Source organism: Octodon degus, unplaced genomic scaffold (assembly GCF_000260255.1).
Source record: "Octodon degus isolate 3935 unplaced genomic scaffold, OctDeg1.0 scaffold00036, whole genome shotgun sequence".
Lineage (NCBI taxonomy): Eukaryota > Metazoa > Chordata > Mammalia > Rodentia > Octodontidae > Octodon > Octodon degus.
Window position 1 is genome coordinate 14,880,066 of NW_004524612.1, and position 22,316 is coordinate 14,902,381.

General features: G+C 34.7%; 1 protein-coding gene across 10 annotated transcripts in view; it reads left to right on the top strand.

The window, feature by feature from the left end:
• The window catches only part of Hmbox1 (homeobox containing 1), a 236,691-nt gene that overhangs the window by 101,503 nt on the left and 112,872 nt on the right, over positions 1-22,316 (top strand). For 9 of the 10 annotated variants that reach the window (XM_023714679.1, XM_023714675.1, XM_004630703.2 and 6 more), the window contains exons 2-3: positions 7,478-7,557; positions 16,353-16,829. In XM_023714679.1, coding sequence (XP_023570447.1) covers positions 7,535-7,557; positions 16,353-16,829 — 500 coding nt within the window. In that variant the 5' untranslated portion in view covers positions 7,478-7,534. Of the gene's footprint in view, positions 1-7,477; positions 7,558-9,035; positions 9,132-16,352; positions 16,830-22,316 lie in introns of all 10 variants that reach the window. The other variant, XM_023714677.1, reaches the window with a different exon arrangement.

A 22,316-nucleotide genomic window follows, 5' to 3' on the forward strand; every position in this document is an offset into this window, starting at 1 on the left:
CTATATTTCGTCTTCATACTTTTCTACTGGATGGTTAAGACCAAGGTAAAGCAGGACCTGTGCAACAAGAGTTGTAGCTTTTTGGTCTGAGAAGGTCGGTGAAATGCCCTCAGGATTTATCCTGAGATCCTGTACCTCAGGAGAAATCAGTGTTCTATTCTTGATGTATTTAAATTTCTCATTCTGTGAAACTGTAGTTTCCTCACTTATTACCAAACATTCTTCACCTCAAGCTCATAATCTCTCAAGTCACTGCTGAATGTAAGTAAAGCTTTGTTTCTCTCATGTTATTTAAGGAAGAAAATGTTTGCCATAAGTAAAACACCTTCCTAAAATACTAACTTTGAACTATTTTGTCTTTTTAAAGCAAATATACCACATAGTTTTCTGCCACTTTAGAAAACAAATCCTAACTGTTGGACAAGTCATTATTGTCATGTTTATTTACAACTAAATAAGTTGTTTTCATTTACTTTTTTCTTTTTGGGTAGTTTATCAATTTTCCTGGTGGTTAAGCCTTTTTATACTCTACTAGCCACTTGTTAAGTTTTTATGTCTAATCTATAGTGGATTTGGAAACTAGATATTGAAGCATGTCAACGATTATGTTGCAATAATGAGATATTTGGAATTCACTGAAAAATATCTGTTGGATCAGGGGAATGGAATGGGGAAGGGATATAAGATTAGCTTTAAGGTTAACAGTTTGAGCTGGGTGATAGGGCATATGCAGTTATTATTTTGTTCTTTCTTCACTTATACATATTTGTAAATTGTTCATAATTTTTTAGTCACCAGTGAAAGAGAGTTATATCCCAAATAACATGCAGTTCTGTGTATATTTTATTTGTTTTATAAGCCTTCATAGGAAACAGTATTTGTCTTTTAAAAACTGAGAACTAAGGGGATGGATCTTCATTTTTATGTAGTATTGAGGTTTTAGTTTTTTAAATTTCCATTTGTTAGGTAAGTTTATTTTTATTTATATACCCATGTATTTTAAAAAAATTATGTGTCTTGTCAGAAAGTAGATTTATTGGGCTGGGGAGATGACTCAGCAGTCTAAGCACCTGCCTGGCAAGCACAATCCCTGGTACTACATGCAGTGTGGCCCCCAGGCACGCCGTATCAGCCATTGAAACCAGGTATGGTGCCACATGCCTGTAATCTCAGCACTGAGAAGGCTGAGATAGGAGGATCACTGTAACTCTGAGCTGTGTAGCAAGACTCTGTACCAAAGAAAGAAAGAAAGAAGGAAGGAAGGAAAGATGGAAGGAAGGAAGGAAGGAAAGAAAGATTGATTGATTGATTGATTGATTGATTGATTGATAGATTTTAGGGCAGGCCAGAATAGCTCAGTGGATTAAAATGCCTTCTTAGGCAGAGCAGGGACCAAGTTTGATCCCATGTGCCATTCCAGTCCCCAACCCGGAGCACGCTGACACTGCAGTTGAGACTGAGTGTGGTGTTGCGCACCTTAACCCCAGCACTTAGGAGGCTGAAAACAGGAAGATCACCAAGAGTCTGATCTGTGTAGTGTGGCCCTATAGACCCTGTACTGAATACATTTTTTTAAAAAAGTAGATTTACTTCCACCTGTAAACTGAAAATACCAATAATATTTAATTTTCAGGTAAGAATTATGCACTTCGGTATTTTAATATATACATTTGGGAGGCTGGCCTAATAGCTCAGCGGACTACAGCACCTGCTTAGGCAGAGTGCAGCCACCTAAGAATTACTGTGAGTACGATCTGCAGACCCTGTAGACCCTGCCCTAAATACAGGAAGAAGAAAACAGAACTATATATAAATTGGGGCCTGAGGAGGTTGGTTGGTTGGTTATTTTTTGTTTGTTTTACATTCATTTTTGAGATGTTCAGTTCTGTATTCCAGGCTGGCTTTGAACTCATCATGTAACCCAGGCTAGCTTGAAACTCACAGCAAACTTATATATAGCCTCCTTAGTGCTGTGATTACAAGCAGAAGTTACCATCTTTGACTGTATTTTGTTTTATTTTTACTGGATATTTCAGATTGATAAAGCTGGATTCAATGTGAGCCTTACTGAATAAAAATTAGAGGAGGCTGTTGTTTTCGACTAAGCTCTTACACTAGGCCACAAGAGACCAATCTAAAAATTGTAGTGGAACTGGGTTGTTTATCTGACCTTCTAAGAAAAATCAAGATCAAAAAGAAGATGGTAGCCAAATTTCCAAGACCAGCTGCTTTGAGATAGCATGAAATTGAAGTTCCCTTCATGTTAGTCATTTTGCAGAAAGATAAACTAAAGTAACCTGATACTAATCAGTAAATTGTTTTTCTATTACATTGTCTCCCTATCCCTGCTTTATAAGGAGGAGTGACTTTTTGTTTTTATGTGTTGAGGAGTGAAACAAGGACATTTCAGTACTAAAGATTGAACCTAGAGCACCTGTATGCTTTACAAACACTCTAGTACTGACACATATTCTTTACCACCCTTTTTTAAATGTTGAGACAGGGTATCTCTGCATTGCTCAGATTGGCCTGGAATTTGTGATTTTGATGACTGCCTCAGCCTCCCAGGTAGCTGTGATTACATATGCACTACCATTGTCTGACCTAGGAGAGTAACTCCTGACATAGGAGAGTAACTTTGTCATTTCTGCTTTCTTGAAACCCTTTTCTAGCAGTAAAACTAACCTCTGGTTAGCACATTGTAACATGCTGTTTTCTTATATAATGTTGTCTTATTCTAGAGTAAAAAATAGAGACAAGTGAGATCTTTGAGCTAAATTCTAATTTTACCTTTAGACAGGCTAAAAAGGTGTAGAAACATGGGTTCTAGAATAACTATTTCAAATCTAAGAATTGTTTTTTGGTATTGAAATATTGCTTGGACCTTGCCATATCTCCTGTTAGCTCTTTTAGACAGCTTGATTGGTGCCTGTCCTATAGATAAGCTGACTCTTTCACCCTCATGTTTTATACTTTGCATTCTTCTAAAGCTTATACTCATTTTTGCTAATTCCTCTCTTCCTTGATTTAAATATTCTGCCCTTCGTGTTTACTTTTTTTTGGAGGCAGAGTCTCACTTACCTTGAACTCATTACATGGCCCAGGCTGGCCACAAACTTGTAGATTCTCCTGCCTCAGCCTCCTGAGTATGGTGTTCGCAGGTGTGTGTCAACCACACTTGACTGTGTTTACCATTGTTGGTGAAACACATATACGCCAGGCTGTAAAATGTAAATTCCACTGTAACTACTAGTCACAATTTGAACAGTTCTGAAAGGTGGGTGTATATATTAGTGCCTCTTGGGCTGGTGAGATGGCTCAGTGATCTAAAGCACCTACTTAGAACAAGCCTAGCAAAGCACAGGGACCACGGTTCAATGCCCCAGCACCACATGCCAGCCAGCCCCGCCCCCTGGTGGGCTGAGCTGCCCCCCCCAAATAAATTAAAAAAGAAAAACATTTAAATTAGTGCCTCTTAGGCAGATAGTTTGACACAATCCATAATTCATATTATATACTCTTATGTATAACACCACAAATAAAAGTATGCTTTGCTATAATGTTCCTTCCCTAGGAATTTATTTTTAACATATATTCACACATGTGCAAGCATATGCAAAAGGCAGAGTGTTCGAGAAACTATAAATGGTATCTGGTTAAAAAAGAAAAAGGTGTTCAGAAGGTGAGACCCATCTGCCTTTTATTATGTCTTTTGAAGTTCATGTTTACCTTTATATGAGTTGAACATTTCTATTCCAGTTAGTACTTTTTATATTAAAGGGAGAAACTAAGGTGAAAAGACCCTACTTACCACATTTGTGACATGGTATGTATAGATTCTTATTCTTAATAGATTTTCTTGGGTGTTTTTCTTCAAATGTTAACATTACTGATGGTATGATTCTTCATTGCTCAACCTGATCTTATGTAATGTTGTTTTTCTTCAAAGGTTAGCAATGCTAGTAGTACATTTCTTCTTTGGTCAATCTGACTTCTTTATGTTATGTTTTGATAACCTTAACTAATACCTAATTAAGAGCTCATTTCTGGGGCCAGGAAAATGGCTCAGTAGAATAAGCGCTTCCCTAGGAAGTGCAAGGGCCTGAGTTCAATCCCTGGTTCCACCAAAAAAAAAAAAAAAAAAAACAACTCATTTCTGATGGCAGAATATTTTAGAGAAAATATATATACTTGTCTGTTACATATGCATACACACATCATTATGTCTGTTTTTTTCCTTCCCTGATATTTTTATCTTTCCAAGCCATTTGCATAAATTTTTGACCTGTTTTCTATACACACTAATTCTTTCTGTATTTCCATTGCCTATTGACCATCTGTTTTTTTCCTGTGCTTATGTACATGGATATATATATGTGCATATGTGTGTATGTGTCTACATAGGTTGCATATTAACATAAGCACATACATAAAAGGATATTCTTTCACAACTCAAATTATTGTATAATATTTATTTATTTATTTATATTTTAGGGAAGGATCTACAGGATGTTCAGGACCTCACTACTAGATTGGACTTGTAGTGATTTTCCTGTTTACAGCCTCCCAAGTGCTGGGATTACTGGTGCGCACCACCATGACCAGTTTCATTTGCCATCTCAGCGCACCCTGGGGGTGGGGCTGGCACAGCAGGCCTGGGGATTGAACCCCCAGCCTCAGTGCCTGCTTGCAGCTGCTTTATTCTGCTGAGCTATTTGGCTGGCCCTTACTGTATAATTTTTAAAAATTGCATTTTGCTGTTTTAGAATATACTGCAAAAATCCCACCACGTCATCTTAGAATATAATAATTGTATTGTTTTTATTGGTCAAAATATATTTTAGGTTTACTCAGCCATTCTTGTAATAATTGTAACAATTCTTTGTAGAGAAAAGAAATTTGAAAATAAGCACTATATTTCCTTATGCAAAAGCACTTTTATTTCTATGAGATTGATTCTCCAGAGTAGAATTAACAAGTTAAAGTTATAAATACTTTAAATTTAAATATATTGCTAGTTTCCTTTTTAAAGGACTGTCACATTTAGATTAATAAAATGTGATGGTATCCTTTTGAAGAGATACCAGTCTTTTCAGGATTTCCTAAGGTGATTTGGCATTGTTAAATTGTTATTTTCTTTGAGTGTTTTTTGTTTTTTTTTTCATGGCATCATTTTTTATTACTCAATAACATGGCATGCTATGGATAGATCTTTTTACTTTTGTCTTTGGAAGGACATTTGAGTTGAACAAAAATACTAGAGACATTCAGGTTCAAGGTTGTGAATGGACAGACATAGTTTAAATCAGATGAATGACTAGAACCCAGTTTTTGGATTGCATATCTAGACCATACTTAGGTTGTAAAAAGTATCAAGCTGTTTCCCTAAGTCCTTGTGCTAATTGCCTTCCGATTGTAGGAGTACTGTACCTGAGTCCCATAGCTGTGTGAAGGAAATGTGTTTTTTTAAAATTTTTATTTATTTTTATGTTTTTGGGATTTTTTTGAGACAGTCTCACAGTGTAGTTATGGGCTGGCCTTGACTTTGCTATGTAGCTCCAGCTGGCCTCGAACTTGCAGCAGCCTCCCGAGTGCTGTCTGCACCTCTGTACCTGGCCTGATTTATAGCATGTTTGAATATGTTTTGTAAACTTAATTACTTGGATCTGCTCTTTCTCTACAGGAGGGATAATTTTTCTGATTAAATTGCTTGGTTTATTTTTTTCCATAGTAAGAAAATTTCAATTTTTTATGTCTTTTTTATGTGTGTGTTCCTTGTCTTACAAATATGTATATGATGTATTTTCTAAATTTTGCTATAAAAGATGTTGCTATGAATTTTTTTTTTACCTTTTATGTTGCATCCACCTGGAGTATGAATATATAGAAGGCAATGTAATCAACAATGTTTTCAGTAGATTTTCTTTATATTTTGCATCTATTTTTTAGGACAGATTTTTTTTAATCAACAGGGAAATTACAGCAAGAACTTCGTAACGCTACATTTTAGGATATTCAAATGTGAAAGATTTCTAACTTTACTCTATATATTTCACATATATGATTAGTCATTGTTAGACATTTTGGTCTTGTTTAATATAATTCATTGCTGAGTGTATTGTAATGAGGTGGTTTTTTAACATTAGCATCTCTTAATTTTTGTCTAATTTGTAATCTCAACTTAAGAGTTGATAGAAATAGTTATCTATATAGATTATGTTTTGAAACTGCTAATAAATTTTAGTCATGACAGTTTTTGGTTTTGTAAACTATGAATAGTAGATTTCATTTTTTGGGGGAAGACCTTTGTATGAATGGAATGGATCAAAGTGTCTCAATGGCAAGTAAAGCAGTAGAATACAATTCAAAAGATGGATAGACTCCTCTATTGTTAATGTGCACTGTATTAGGTCATCTGAAATGTAACATGGGTGTTCAAATTGGTGGTAATAGCCACTACTTGATAGTTTGTTAAGTGCGTCATCACACCTATTTAATATTTTTTACAAAGTCTGTTATCCCTATTGTATAGATATGGAAATTGAGGGTTAGGGAAATTAACTCATTCAAAATAATGTTAATTTAAAAAGTAACATGCACTCTTAAGTTCCTGCCTGGCAAGTACAAGGACCCAAATTCAGTTCCCAGTACCACATGCCATGCCAGCCCTGAAACTGGGTGTGATGATGCACACTTGTAATTATAGCACTGGGGAGGCTGAGACAAGAAGATCACTATGAGTCTGAACTGTGTAGCAAGATCCTGTATCAAATAAATAAATATTTTTTAAAAAAGTAATATACGAATGTGCATTTTGTATCTGTGTATTCAAAATGGTTAGGATATATAGTTACATTCTCTTAATGAATAGAGGGATTTGTTCTAATAGTGTTTGTAAATAGGATATCATGTCTGCATCTTGTATAGCAAATAAGCACTAGGAAGAGAGTATGCAGTGTGTTTATTATGGGAACTGTCTTACCAATTTGATTTGAAACTGTCTCATTGCTATTTGTTTCTCAATAAAATTATGGGAAAAAAAGTAATATACTTACTTGTAATTAGACTCCACAATTTACCTGATAATTAAGACATTTAGTTATAATCGTTCCAGGGCTTATTGTTTATAGGATTCTTTGTGAATGCCCTGATCTTACTATTAAAAAGTTATATTAAGTATCAGCATAATATATGTTCTACTGCATATTTAATTCTTCCTGAGTGGTTCCTGATAATGAATTAAGCTTTAAGTGTATAACTTCCATTATTTTTTCAAGTGAATTATTTGGAAGGCTACCAGTGATGTTTTTCTGGTTTTTTTTAACCACTTCAAACCAGTGTTCCACTTCAAAATTACAAACTGATTTTTAAATGTGATTAGCTAATATTAATTCTTACCATATGTAAGTTAATGCAGGTAAATAGTTTAACCCTCAAATAGCATAAATTTTTTCAATTTTCTATTTTTATTCTACAGAATGATACAGAACGTTGATCATCTCTGGAAAGACTACTGATCCGCCTCATGTAAAGTATGCTCAGTTCCTTTCCAGTAGTGTAAGTATCTAGTCCTTATCAATTTTTATCCCCTTAACTGGGTTAATAAAGAATTCATTATGGTTATGATTGATATCTGACAACAGACATTTGTAGAGTTAAAAGAATTTTTAAGAAAAAGAATCAAATGGTATGTTGATTTGACATTGAGATGAAGTGTCATAATTATGTGAATGAATTTTTGAATGATAAAAAATCAACCTCTTTTATCATTCATATTTTCAACTTTGGATTTTGACATTCATTTTCCATTAAACATAAAATTACTGTCATTTTTTACTGCTTAGTGGCCTAGAAGCTTGTGAGATAGATAGCTAACTATGGGAGAGCACTAGTGTTAGACTCTGGGAGAAACTGAGTATTGGAAGCCTTTTAGCTTAGTGTTGCCTTTTTGTATGTAAACTCCAAACACCCTAGCCTTGTCTGTTCAGCTACTACAGATAAAATATAGTTAAGCCTGTTAGCTAATGTAATCGCTAGCTTTTCTTTGAAGTCAGGCAAAAAAAAAAGAAAGAAAAGAAATTGAGATGGTAATATTATGCTAAGAGTATTTTTGTGCCTAGGATATGAACTATAACCACCAGTTCATGTTAAATAGCCCTCTAATAAGCATATTCTGGGAATATCAGATATTACAGGAGATAGAGCATTAGCTATTAGATAGCATATCTATTAGCTCATTAAGTGCATCTTTAGATTCTACTACAGAATATGTTCAGCATAAATATTTTCTAAAATTTAGTGGAATCTATGCTTCACTTAAAATTTTTTTTTTCCATTTTGGTTAACACTTTTACAGTGCAATTAATAGAAAGGTTTTCTGTGTTGTTTAGGTTCTCATTCAAGCTAAACCCAACATTGAGACTCTTCAGTGAAAAGCTTCTAGAATAGCCCATTTCTCCTAAGTAGGTGTGTCCTTGAGAAGGTGCTTAAATCTTTTTGAGCCTTGGTTTCCTTTTCTTAAACCATTTATTTATCAGTGGCTGTGCTCAGTAGCCAATATATTGTAAGCATCATGAGGACAGAAATTTTTGCCTGGTTTATTTCTTATTGCATCTTCCATGATGCAGTACAGAGAAGGCCTCACACATAACAGAAACTTAATTAGTTGAGTGAACAATATTTGTCTTAAGTGGTCTCCAGTTCCTTGTTTCCACCCCAAATTTGTGTCTCCCTCTGTAAACTTACATATTTTTACTTCGATTTTGTAATGTGTGGTAGAAATATGGGTATGTTCAAAGTATTTAATAAGTTGTATGGTTTACTCTCCATTTACCACAGAAAGAGAATTTTCCTTTAGACTCTTGGTGCATAACCATATGGAGATTTTCGTGCAAACAAAACTCACAGGGAATATACTAATAAACAAGGACATTTAAGTACTAGTGACTGGGTGCCAGAATTAGCCAAGCTAGTTGCTCATTTAGGATGGATGTTGGCTTTTGTGGAAAGTCTAAGATTGAGGTATACCTTTATAGGAGCGGTTCCCACCCTGACAACCACAATGGAGATCAGAGAAGACTGGAAGACACATAAATTCACTCCATAGTAGAGGGCACTGCTGGTGTTGGCAGGTGAGGCTTCAAACTTATGAGGTCTCTGATAGCCAGAGCTATCAAAGTATTTGTCAAACTCTTGAGTTTATATGTATTTTGAAGTCAAGTAGGCTTCAGTCATTCACATTTGGGGGTCTAGTGAGGTGTGATATAACATTCCTCAAAGAAGAGCAAGTTGCTAAGAGAAAAGAGACTAGACTTAAAGATGTTACATGTGAGAGTGTAATATGACTTAATATTTTCAAGGAGAGAAGGAGTAAGCTCCAAGTTCTCTCATGAGATCTGATAGGACATCATGCTCTGGATGGCAGAAGGAAGTACATTCTAAGTGCTTACCACACAAAGAGAATTTCATATAGCAAACTAAATTTTTGGAGCCATTTCAAAGACATTGAAAGATCCCCCCCCCCAGTGTCTGTAAGATAACTGCAGTGGGGGAGAAAAGCCCTCAGTCTTAATCAGTAGTAATTTCAAAACTATTAAAGTGTGATTGACACACTGTAGGTCATTATCTATAGTCGTGGCCTCTACAGCTCTACCTTGATTTGAATTATAGAATCAGTTGAATTAGGAACTGTTAAGCTCAGTTCCTAGTGAAACTTCATTTCTTACTTATTTTCACTTCTTGCCTTTTTTCTTATTTTAAAACTGCCACTCCTTTGACAGTAATAACTGAGAAAGAGAACAACTTGTCAAAAGTAGTAAGAAGGGCCTAGGTGCATCTTCAGCTGCTGAATATTATTATTGACTCTAGATGTGTTAAATCATCCTGCAGTAAATACTTCATGTGCAAAACAAAACTTTTGCCTAGTCATTCTAAATAAAAAGGTAAAAGCAGCAGAATCCAGCTGAAGAAAAAAAGCTTTATTATCCAGTACAATGTTACTAGCTGTTGATGCTTTATAATAAGTAAAGTAACAGTGAACCTTTTTTGCCTATGGGATTTCAGGATTAATCATATGTCAGTGCTTTAACCTCTTGTTTTACATGTTTATAGAATTTAGTTTATAAAAGTACATATATTTAGGATCTCTTCTTTATCCAAGAAGATGGAAGTATATATTCAGTGGGTATTAAAATTTATTGGAAAATACTATTAATCTCATGATACAGTGTAAGACATCAGTTTATGAACTGAACCATAATTTCTGAATTGTTCTTTAATTTTTAAACATTGTCTGCATTATTATTATCTGTTAAAATTCTTCTCATTTTCAAATATTGTTGACCTGAGTCTGCATTCAGTTTAGTAATTTACAGTAAAGTATGTTCCTCATCGTGTGAATAATCCTCATGCATAGAAAAATAAATTTAATTTTTTCCTGCTTTTTCTTTTATACAATAATTGCTGGTATTGTGGACTTAGATGACCTTTATAAATCATTTAGTACTGTAATTTCATGATTATGTGCTTAATCTAGATACAATATGAGATATTAAATTTGAAAATGCCATATTGTATGCCTTTGTTGATGTTAATGCACATTGGGCAATTATTCTTAATGTCCAAGAGAGTTTCTGATCTTGGTATTTACTCAGTAAGTTACTGTTATCTTCAGTATCACATGCATGATATGATCCTTCTCTTTATGTCTTCCACTCTAGAGTGCTTATCCACTCCATTTGCATCTGTGAATGGTTTTGCTTTAGGTGTGTTTAGATTAGGGACCTCTTTTGGTACAAGCTATGGACATCTATCTAATTAAGGAAGGTAAAACATAAAGAGAAATAAATTTATTATTTCCCACCAGAAGATAAGAGGGTCAGGGAGATGGCTCAGTAGAATAAGTGCTTCCCTGGCAAGCACAAGGGCCTGAGTTCAATCACCAGTTCCGCCAAAAAAAAAAAAAAAGAAGATAAGAGCAGGAATGTATAAGAGTTAGGAATTACTGGAACATCCACAGAGAGCTTTTTATGAATCACTTTGAATCACTTTGTTACATTTCACATTTCTTCCTTTGTTCTCTGACAAACTACCTTCTACACAGTGAAGAATTTGCCAGACTAACATCCTCCTGTACCTGAGCATAGTTATATTGATGATCCATCCCATTTACTCCTCATCTACCAAAATGTGAAGAGAGTAAGACTTGGTCTCCTTGTATGCCTATCCATTTCACCAGAAGGTGAATGTTACCAAGTGGCAGTCCCAGAATGTGTTCTTAGAAACAATGACTTGTTCTAGGAATAAAAATTAATAGATGACTACTATTTCTCCTTTTGTGACTTTTGGGATAAAAGTAGTTTCCAATTATCTGTACTTCTAAAATGATATATAAAGTATTACATTGTTTTAGATGCTTTAGTTCCCTAACGCTTCTTTTTAAGCATTAGGATGGATGCTTTTTAATAATTGATGAAACTCATACATTTTTATTTTATGCTAATATACAGTGGTAGTCCATACAGGGAAAGGTTTGAGAAATTGTACAGAAATTACTATATGCTCTAATATAAATAGGATAGGAAAATATCAAGCTTGTTTTTTGTCCATATTGTAAGATAGTTCTTCAATTCACATATCTAAAAAGATCAGTTTATGAAATGTTTTACTAAGATGAAGACCAAAAGATAGCAACAGAACAAGTTACTACGTTTTCAAGAGAAAATGATGATATATAGAAACCAGAATTTACCAAATCAATACACTAAAAGGTAAATTATTTGTATTAGTCAATTTCTTTTTAAAAAACTTCAAAAGAGTGAGATATTGTTAAGACACTTGATAGAATAAATGAAGAACTAAAGATTTAAACAGAGAGTAATGAGTTAAGTGTCTTATATGAGCTGTTGGGAAACTATCCACTTAACTTTATCAGGAAACTTTTTTCATTGAAGTAAAATATACTTCTGAAATGCATAAATCAACAGTATCTTAATTTTGATGAAATTTCAAAGGGTATACATAACCTGTGTAATACAATGCACGTGTAAATCAAGGTAGAGAAAACTAATAACGCTACAAAATGTATTTTCATTCTGTGCAGGGCCTTCCATATGCTATACAAATGCTCTACCACTAAGCTATATCCTCAGCCTTTTTTTAAAATTTTTTTTTTTTTTTTTTTAAACAGAGTCATGGTAAGTTGCCCATGCTGAGTTTAAACTTGTGATTCTTATGCCTTAGCCTCCCAGAGTGCTGGGATTACAGATGTGTGCTACCATACTGGGCTGAATTTTTTGGTGTTGAACAAAGTATACAGATTTATTGAAATTGATCAGGAGAAAATAAGTGAATCACTTTGATTGCAAGTATTTTTCCTGTTGCAGAGAGGTGATGCTATGTTATGGGGCAGGGGAACTAAAAAGGAAATTATGAAAAAAATATAATAAACACAACATTAGCAATAGCCTTTTCAGTAACTGGAAATTATCCATGTGTCCATCAGTAGAATGTATACATAAGTCAGTGGTCTAACTCCACATGAATGAAAAGGAACAAACATGCTAAAACATAGAATACCATCTATGAACATCAAAAACAGCTCAATAAAAGATTTACACAAAATAATAGAGTATAATAAGATTTATAAGATGGACAAAAGTAATCATGGGGGAAAAAACTGAACAGTAGTTGTTTCTGAGGGAAAGGGACAAAGATTGGCGGGGAGGATGGCCAAGGGAACTTACTGGATGATGGGAAATATTCTGCATCTTCAGATAGATTAAGTTTCAGAGGGTACGTGCTTCTCAAAACTGTTCAGATTGCAGGCATAAAATTTGCCTCAAAAGAGAAAAGAACCAGCTAAATAGTAAGCTCTAAAATGACATTTATGCTAAACTGTTTAGAGGACAGTGTATATATATCTGTAACTGCTTTCTAAATGCTTTAAAAATGCAATGAATTGGAGATGGGTAAGCAAATGAAAGTTATATATGTATTAGTGAAAATGTAAAAAGAAAATTTAGGTGGTTAGTATATGGGATGTTTACTGTAAACTTATTTTAACTTTTTTTTTCTTTGTATTTTAGGGAATGGTCTACAGGGTGTTCAGAGTCTCACTACTAGATCAAACTCATAGTGATCCGCCTGTTTACAGCCTTCCAAGAGCTGGGATTACAGGCACACCCCACCATGCCCAGTCCCAATTGCCATCTTAGCACACCCCAGGGGTGGGGCTGGCACAGCAGGCCTGGGGATCGAACCCCCAGCCCAGCACTTTAATCCGCTGAGTTATTTGGCTGGCCCTTATTTTAACTTTTCTATATTTTTAAACTTTTTCATAAAAAATAGACTATACTGAGACAATTAAAAAAGAATGTAATCAAGGGCCAGCCAAATAGCTCAAGCAGGCGCAGGGGTCAGGGGTTCAATCCCTGGAACTGCTGTGCTGGCCCCGCCCCTGGGGCACGCTGAGATGGCAATTAAGACTGGTCGTGGTGGCGTATGCCTGTAATCCCAGCTCTTGGGAGGCTGTAAACAGGCAGATCACTATGAGTTCGATCTAGTAGTGAGACTCTGAACACCCTGTAGACCATTCCCTAAAATAAAAAAAAATTTAAAAAAGGAATATAATCATGAAAACAGGTCTTTGTTTTATAATGGATATCTTGGCACAAATGAGTTTTGGACAAAAGCAGATCATAGTCTAGGTACAGAGCAGATACTGTGGCCCATGGGTGCAAATGGTCTGAGCTTAATATTTTGTGTTCTAGAACATGTGTGTTTAATTTTTATTGAGTTTGTTTGTAAAACTAGAGAACATCACATAAAAATTCTGCCTGCTTATTTTAACAAATGTTTGAAAAACACGACAATGAAATAGAAAATCCAAATGTAGTTATAAATTCATATGGAATTTTTGTATATAATAAAAGTAACCTTTCAGATCAGGGAGTAGGTATATTATTCAGTGAAAGATATTGGACAACTAGCTGTCCACTTACAAAGAAATAAATTATAAATCTTTTCAAACTCAGAAAGTAAATATAAATTCTAAATTGAACTAAGGCTTTAATTGCTGTGACCTGCTAGTACATCAGTAGAGTGATTTATCTAAACCATTTTAACTGGAGACTTAAAGGAATACAACAGCCTATATCCCAAATCCTTTCATTTTAGTAAGTATTACAGTATATTGCCATTCAAAATAATGTTTGGTTTTGGAGTCAATAAAGTGTAGGCTTAAAATTTATTTTTCTATTTTTAATTTTGTTTTTTTTCAAGATACAAAAGTACTCTGAGCCTTAGTTTCCTTAGAGTAAATTGATCAGCATGAAATAAAATCAAATAAATAATATATACTACAAGGAATTAGTACAATCTAGAGGAATGAAGAAACAAAACTCCAGCAGGTTAATGGGGCTGGCCTAGATCACATAGGAGAATGTTACTTGACCTCTGTGTTTCTTAGCAAGTATTTATTGAGTGTCTACTGTATGCTGTGAATCATTTTGGCACTAGAACAACAAAAATTAAAATAGAAAATGATAACTGCTTTTTAAAATCAAGTATTCAAAAAGTCAGATTGTATTACAAAAGGAATCTTAAGTTGTAAAAATTTGTATGATTGTCATTCACTCTGAAGACATTTTCTGATGTGCTTTGGTATCTTGTGCTAAAAGGAAACATGTAGAAGCAATTTCCTAAGAAAATGAGTAGCTTCATTTGGCTACAACCATAAAAGATCCATTTTCAGGATAAATACTAAGAGAAAACACATCACATAGATGAAAATTTAGGAAGTTACTAAGTAGTAGATGAACTGATGCTTAATAAGTTTTTTTTTTTTTTTTTAAATATACCTGTCTTACTTTTTTCACTTAAGTGTCTTTGCTGGTTGTTAATATTTGCTTGGGCTTAGCCAAGCAAATCATTTGTTTTTACTGAATTGAGTTTCAGAGGTTTAAGTCAGTTTTGCTCATTCTTGGTAAAGCAAGATAATATATACTATTTTTTTTTTTAGCAGTTTTCCATTTATATTCTATTGAAGTATAGTAAGTTTAGAATATTTTTTTAAAAAGTTATTAGATAATCTGTGCTTACTGCACTTTTATTACTTAATTTGTTGTTTTGGTGTTACTGATATAACTAAATTTTTAGTTCCAATATAAACAATGTAAGTGATACACTATAATAAATTGTGCCTTATATCTTATGTCTATTTGCTAATAAACTCAGTATCAGTCAGTATCAGTGTATTTGCATTGCAGATTTAGCATGGCACATGTCTTCATACTTTTAGTAAAAATATTGATAAATAATGCATCTGGAGCCAGGGATATAGCTTAACAGCACAATGCCTGCCTAGCAAGCACATGATCCTGAGTTCAGTTCCCATTACCCCCACCCCCCCACCCCAAAAAAAAGGAATTTGTCTGCTAAATATTTTCTATAATATGTACTTTGGGAAATGTTGTCAATAAAGAGACTCCCGGGGGGCCTGGCCGTAGCTCAGGCCTTTAAGTGGCTGCTTCCACAAAGCTGTCAGCCTCAGGTTGCTGGAGTTCGAACCTCACACCTCTCCAGCTGGCCAAAAGTGCCCTGAAGGCATTCGAGGAACAAAAAAAAAAAAAACCTTATTCCATCACATGGAGAGAAGACACTCTCTCAGGCTTTCACAGAGAGGACATTGGCCAAGCATTGGCCATGACTCATCCACATGGCTGACACTGACAAAGGTTCTACAATCTGAGGTACAAGATCTCAGCATAAATCCTGAGGGCATTTCACTGACCTTCTCAGATCAAAAAGCTACAACTCTTGTTGCACAGGTCCTGCTTTACCTTGGTCTTAACCATCCAGTAGAAAAGTATGAAGACGAAATATAGGAAGTAAAGCCATGTTGTTATGTTGAGCTGTGGGGTACTCAGGTCAATAATTTCTGACATTGCCAGTTAAACAGAAGACCCAATGCTATTATGGGCTACTGGACTCTTTTAGAATATTTTGCTGAGTTTACACACCTATAATATTCAATAACGGAACTTAAAAAAAATGGGGTATACAGATGAATGTCCATTTTGTATCTGTGTATTCAAAGTGGTTGGGATAGATATATAGTTGCATTCTCTTAATGAATAGAATGATTTTTTCTAATGGTGTTTGTAAGTAGGATCACAAGTCTGCATCTTGTATAGCAATTAACCACTAAGAAGAATATATGCAGTGTATTATTTGTTGAAACTGTACTTTTGATTTGATTTGAAACTGTCTCATTGCTATATGTTTATCAGTAAAACTTTTGAAAAAAAAAATAGACTCCCTTTTTAAAAATCTTTTTTTCTTTTTGTTTTTAGTTTGCTGGAAACCATGTCTCACTATACAGATGAACCCAGATTTACCATAGAACAGATAGATCTACTTCAGCGCCTTCGGCGTACTGGAATGACTAAACACGAAATTCTCCATGCCTTGGAAACTCTGGACCGTCTTGATCAAGAGCATAGTGACAAGTTTGGAAGAAGGTCCAGCTATGGAGGAAGTTCATATGGGAATACTACCCACAATGTTCCCGCATCTTCCTCCACAGCTACAGCTTCTACACAGACCCAACATTCGGGAATGTCCCCATCACCGAGCAACAGTTATGATACTTCCCCACAGCCTTGTACTACCAATCAAAATGGAAGGGAGAACAGTGAGCGATTGTCTACATCCAACGGAAAAATGTCACCAACTCGCTACCATGCAAATAGCATGGGTCAGAGGTCATACAGTTTTGAAGCCTCAGAAGAGGACCTAGATGTAGATGATAAAGTGGAAGAACTAATGAGGTTAGTTATTTTGCTTACTCTGTCTCCAAAATGACCATATTCAGTCACTTACCTATAAGAACTGTAATTTTTCCCTCCCTTGTTTGGAGAAGGAAGAAAAAAGTACAAATTTTATGTTCTTAATTGAAGTTTTTTCTTCTCTACTTCAGCCCTTTTTTCTACCTGATAATCCTTTTCTATTTTGCCTATTTATCAAAGATTAGACTTCTCTTCATGGCTAGCACCTAGCTTGTGACTAACAGAAGTTAGTCTGATTTTTGAGTCTTTTAAGTAGTTTTCTGATGGATAAGATAATTTTATCATGCTATGTAATATATATACACTTCCTTTTTCTCTCCATCATTCCAATCAACAAATTTGAGCAAGTATTAAATTAAGAATTTTTAAGAAAAATAGCGCTTCTGCCCTGAAGAAATGAAAGTTCTAATTTTAGCAATAGATATAACACACGTAGGTGTACATGCACACATGTACACATTTAAGGGTTTTAAGCACTGACAAAATAAACCTATTTTCAATGGAAGTAATTAGGAAAGGCTTCATACCAGATTTTTGGGGCACTTTGAGGGTACAATCATATGTTTATTATTTGTCCAGAAAGAATCTCTAACTTTCTTTAGCACATAGTTATGCCTTAATTTTTTGAGTGAATGAATTTGGCATAAACCTTAAAGGATAACCCCTCTTTTGAAATATAGAAATTTTATTTAAAGGTTAGAAGCTCGGGCAGGGGAAATAGCTCAGTGGCATAAGTGCTTGCCTGGCAAGTGCCACATCCTGAGTTTGATACCCGGTACTGCAATCAGTGAGTCAATCAGTCAGTCAGCCAACCAATCAATCAATCAATCAATCAATCTAAGAGACTCCTAGAAGGTGTCAGAGTAGTTAAGGCATATTTTCAGCTTGATAGAAGGCTAAGCTACTTCCCCAGCCCCAGATGTTGCTTGTTTTGGGATTTAGTCTGTTGTGGTGATTGGCGGGACAGGGAGATGGCTCAGTGGAATAAGTGCTTCCCTGGCAAGTGCAAGGGCCTGAGTTCAATCCCTGGTTCCACAAAAAAATCCAAAAACAAACAAAAATCTGCACCACAGTTGTGGTGATTAAAACAGAGGCCCATTTGGCCAAATAAAAGTTTCTTCACTCATTGTAATATAGTAAGACATGCTTTTAATTGTTCTGAGTAAAGAGCGTTTAAACAATAAAAATTTTTTTCAGTTGTATGTTATTATTGTTAATTTTGATAAGCTTTTTATATAATAATCCCCCCAATGTGTATCATATTAATAAGAAGTACAGAAAATTGTATATCTTTTTTCTTTTTTTCTGGTTGTTTGTGACAAGGTATCACTATGAAGTCTAGACTGACCTTGAATTCCCTATATAATAGCATAGGCAAGATCTTCCTGCTTCAGTTACAAGTATTATTAAGACTAAAAAGTCTAATAAGAAACTAAAAAGTTGACTTTTAACCTGTAGGTTAGCCTGATGCTTTATTCGACTAAAGTAGTACCTTGGTTGTCAAACTCAGTTTGTTCCAAATTTGTATTCAAACACTGAAAAGTTCAAGAACTGAACATATTTTTCCAATAAGAAATAATGAAAAACCAAATAGTTGTTTCTGAGACCCAAGAATTACACTTATAAATTCAGTTTTCTAGGACTTTACCAAATTTTACAATGATTTCTTTGTTTAACTGCATTATGGTTCTCAAATTTTTCCTCCTTGCTTTACTGCTGTTATCAGGAACTTTCTTTGGCGCTATGACGATATTTTGCATGATTGAAATGCACCCCCAAAAAAAGCACAATAACAACTGTTTTAGCACACTAACATAAGCACTGTGTGCTATTTGGACTAGAGTGGAGCCTAGGCTGAAACATCACCTTTTTGTTTTTATGGCAAGACACTATGTTTAACTGTCTTTTCAAGTTCGATTTTCATTGTGACTATCAAACAGTTAGGAACACCAAGCAGATTTTTTTCAAACTTTGCTGTTAAAGTAATAGAAAGTTTAAGCTGGGCATGGTAGCACACACCTGTAAAACTAGCATTTGGAAAGCTGAGGCCTACAGGAGGATTGCCATAAGTTGGAGTCTAACCTAGACTATATACTTAGCTCAGGGGCGGCCTGAACTATAAGACCCTGTCTCATAAAATCAAAACAAAAACAAAAAGGAAAGTTTGAGCTTGGAGTCATTCGACAGACAATCAAGGTACTACTGTATTTCTTATTAAACAGAGCATCTGTTAGTATTGACTAAAATTTGTAGTTCAATCCTATAATTACACTCATTCAAATTTCACTAAACATATGTAGTTCTACACGTTGCAGTTGGTATTTAATTTGTGTACTGCAGCTTGTGGTAGTTAGGATGCTACCTTCTTCATGATCAGGATACTCCTGCCCTTTTTCAGCTTCCTTAGTACTGCTCCTCTGGTGTCCTTTAATTACACAAGAGTCTCCTTGGACCTTCTGATCTTCTGTCATTGTGCCTTTGTCCACTCCAGCACTCCTGCTTGCCTCCAATTTTCCCCTTCTCCAGGCTCTTTCTTTCCTCTCCCCTTGCCTTCTGAGTATAATTCTTCTTAGGTTGGAGAGAGGCGTTTGTGCACTCCTGTAATCTCAGCACTTGGGAAGCTGAGGCAGAAGGATTGCTGTGAGTTCGAGGCCAGCCTAAGTACAAAGTGAGTCTGAAGGCCAGCCTAAAATAGCATGTATAGCAAGTTGCTGTCAGAAAAAGACAAAAAAGGAATAAATAAATTTAAGTTTATGTGATGACTGTTTTCACTTGTAATTGTTACAAAAATGCTGTAAATTTAATCAGGAAAATTGAAATTTATAAAAATTATTTGCCCAACTTGAATATTGGAACCTAAATTACATCTCACATCTTTATTGCATATGTTGTTTTATTATCAGTATGTTTTCTCTAGAAATTAATTATTCATGTTTTTGGATTTAAGTAAGACTTAAGGAAATGTAGTTAATGTCACTCAAGACAGTATAATAGATTTATTAACCTTGCTACTGTCCTTCCCCCTTATACTCACCACTTTGAATCATTTACTAATGAAATGAATTTTTATTTGGTGGGATGTTAGAGATATTCTTTAAACAGTGTGTCTTCTCTGCCCACCTACACATATACTGCCCTTGTGGACCACTCCACACTGGTGATATTAGAATGAATTGGAACTGGTGCTCTCTAGCAGGAAGCGTGGGTCCCTGGATGCCTTCCTACCTCCATTTTTGTGTATATAAAATCTGCCTGTCCCTTGCTCACATTCCCCACCCTCCATGATACTCACCTGTAAGACATATTTTTCCAGTTATCATAATCCAGATACTCTCCTTTAAAATTTTTTAAATCATTTATTTTGTACAGGATCTCGCTGCACAGCTGAGACTCAGTGATCCTCCTTTCTCAATTTCCCCAGTGCTGGGATTAGAGGCATGCATTCCCATGCCTGGTTTCAGAGGCTGGCACAGCATGTAGTACCAGGGATTTAACCTGGATCCTTGCACTTGCCAGGCAGGAGCTTAGACTGCCAAACTATTTTCCCAGCCCCAATCCAGTTATTCTTTAGTGAATTATTTCAAAGTATGTAATAGAGATTCTTTGGAGAGAAAGGTTTATTTTGGCTTATGTCAGAAAGTCACAGAACGTAACATTTTAGGAAGGGCTCTAAATTCAGAATAAAAAAAAATTCAGAATAAAGACTTATTTCACATTTTAATTTCTTTAAAAGTATCTTTACTAATACATAAGTATATATGTTGGAGGGTGTTTATATCTGTTAGCATAATAGTATGCATCTAATGTTTATCTGCTCTATTATGTATGTATTATGAATTTTGTCAGAATGAATGAATAGTGTCATACACTAAGTATGCCCTCATCCACCTGTATACTAAATTTTGTGAGTATGTTAGTGACTTGGAGTTTTTTTGTGTTGCAGTACAAAAACACAAAGTTTTTTGTTTTTGTGTTGCAATACTCTGTGCATAAACTTGAACCAGGACCTTACCCATACTAGGAAAATGCTCTACCATTGAACTACATCTTTAGACTCGTTTTATTTTATTTTGAGAAAGGGCCTTGCTAAGGTGCACAGGATAACCTGAAACTTGTCATCCTCTTGCCTTGACCTACCAAGTAGTTCTCCCTAGCTAGTATGTTAGTATTTTATACAAACTTCTGAAACTTTTCTAGTTGGTTATATAGACCTAACAGTGGACTATAGATTGAGCATTCCTGAAATGTGAAATGCTTCTAAATCCAAAACTTTGTGAGTCCTTATGTGACACCCTAGGTGGAAAATCTATGCTTTGAAACTTGTTTTCAAAAAAATTATTTAAAATATTGAGTAAAATTAAAGTCAGGCTCTGTGCATAAAGTATATATGAAATGTAAATGAATTTTGTGTTTACACTTTGGTCCTATCTAGGTATAGGATGTCTGTGATAACTAGATATCTATATCTACGTGTTCTACCACCACAATCACCAACTCCCCCTGACAAATTCAAATCTGTAACACTTCTCATCCTATGCATTTCAAATAAGGGACACTCATCTTGTATTTATGTGTAAGGGTAGGATATTTCTGTTCTGTAGGTAACAGGATGAAATGATTAGAATGTACACATACCATGTTGATTATTCTTCCAGTGTTATTTTTTTAAATTATGCTTTGTATATTTTCATGGGTAAAAATTTACAGGACTGTTTTAATTCAAATGTGAAAGACATTTATATGTAATTGTATCTTTCCAATTGTGAAACAGACTAGATATTATTTTATTTTTCTGAAATAGGTGACTACTTTTAAACTAAAGAATGTTTAGTTCACATTAACTAAGAGATTCAGGTCTTAAAACCTAGCAATTTTGAAACATGTGGACTTACTCCATTTTGATTTGAGAAGTTTAAGGATGCTTGAAAATAAGAATTAAAGCTGTTTTATAAATTATCTAGATCAGATTTTTCATTTACAACTTTTTATCTTTAGGTTTGTTCACCATTTAACAAATTAAATTTTATTGTATGCAAGCCCCATGATTAATAAGAAATAATATTTGCAACTTTACGGAGTAGTAGGAGAGATAAGACAAAGTAGGACAAACTATTAGAATAGTGTATAATACCAAGTGAATAGTGTAATTGAAATATTACAAATAGCTCTTTGAAAAGAAGTCTTTGTTAGCTGTGAAGATCAAGAACTCAGCATATGACAGTTAAATTGTGTCTTAAAGAAAGGTGGTTTGACAGAGGCATTGCTCATGAATTCCTTCAGGGGTGAAGAAAACTACGTAGGTAGCAGTGGAAAGTTTAGCAAGTTATAAAATTGATAATGGGAAGTGGAAAGGAAGAATTTCATCTTGATGTAGATGTCACACAGATGAATCTAGCATGGTGGATATTTGAAAAAGTAGTAAGAGGAGGAGGCATGGACTACAAATGATGAGATGCAAATTGCAGGAGA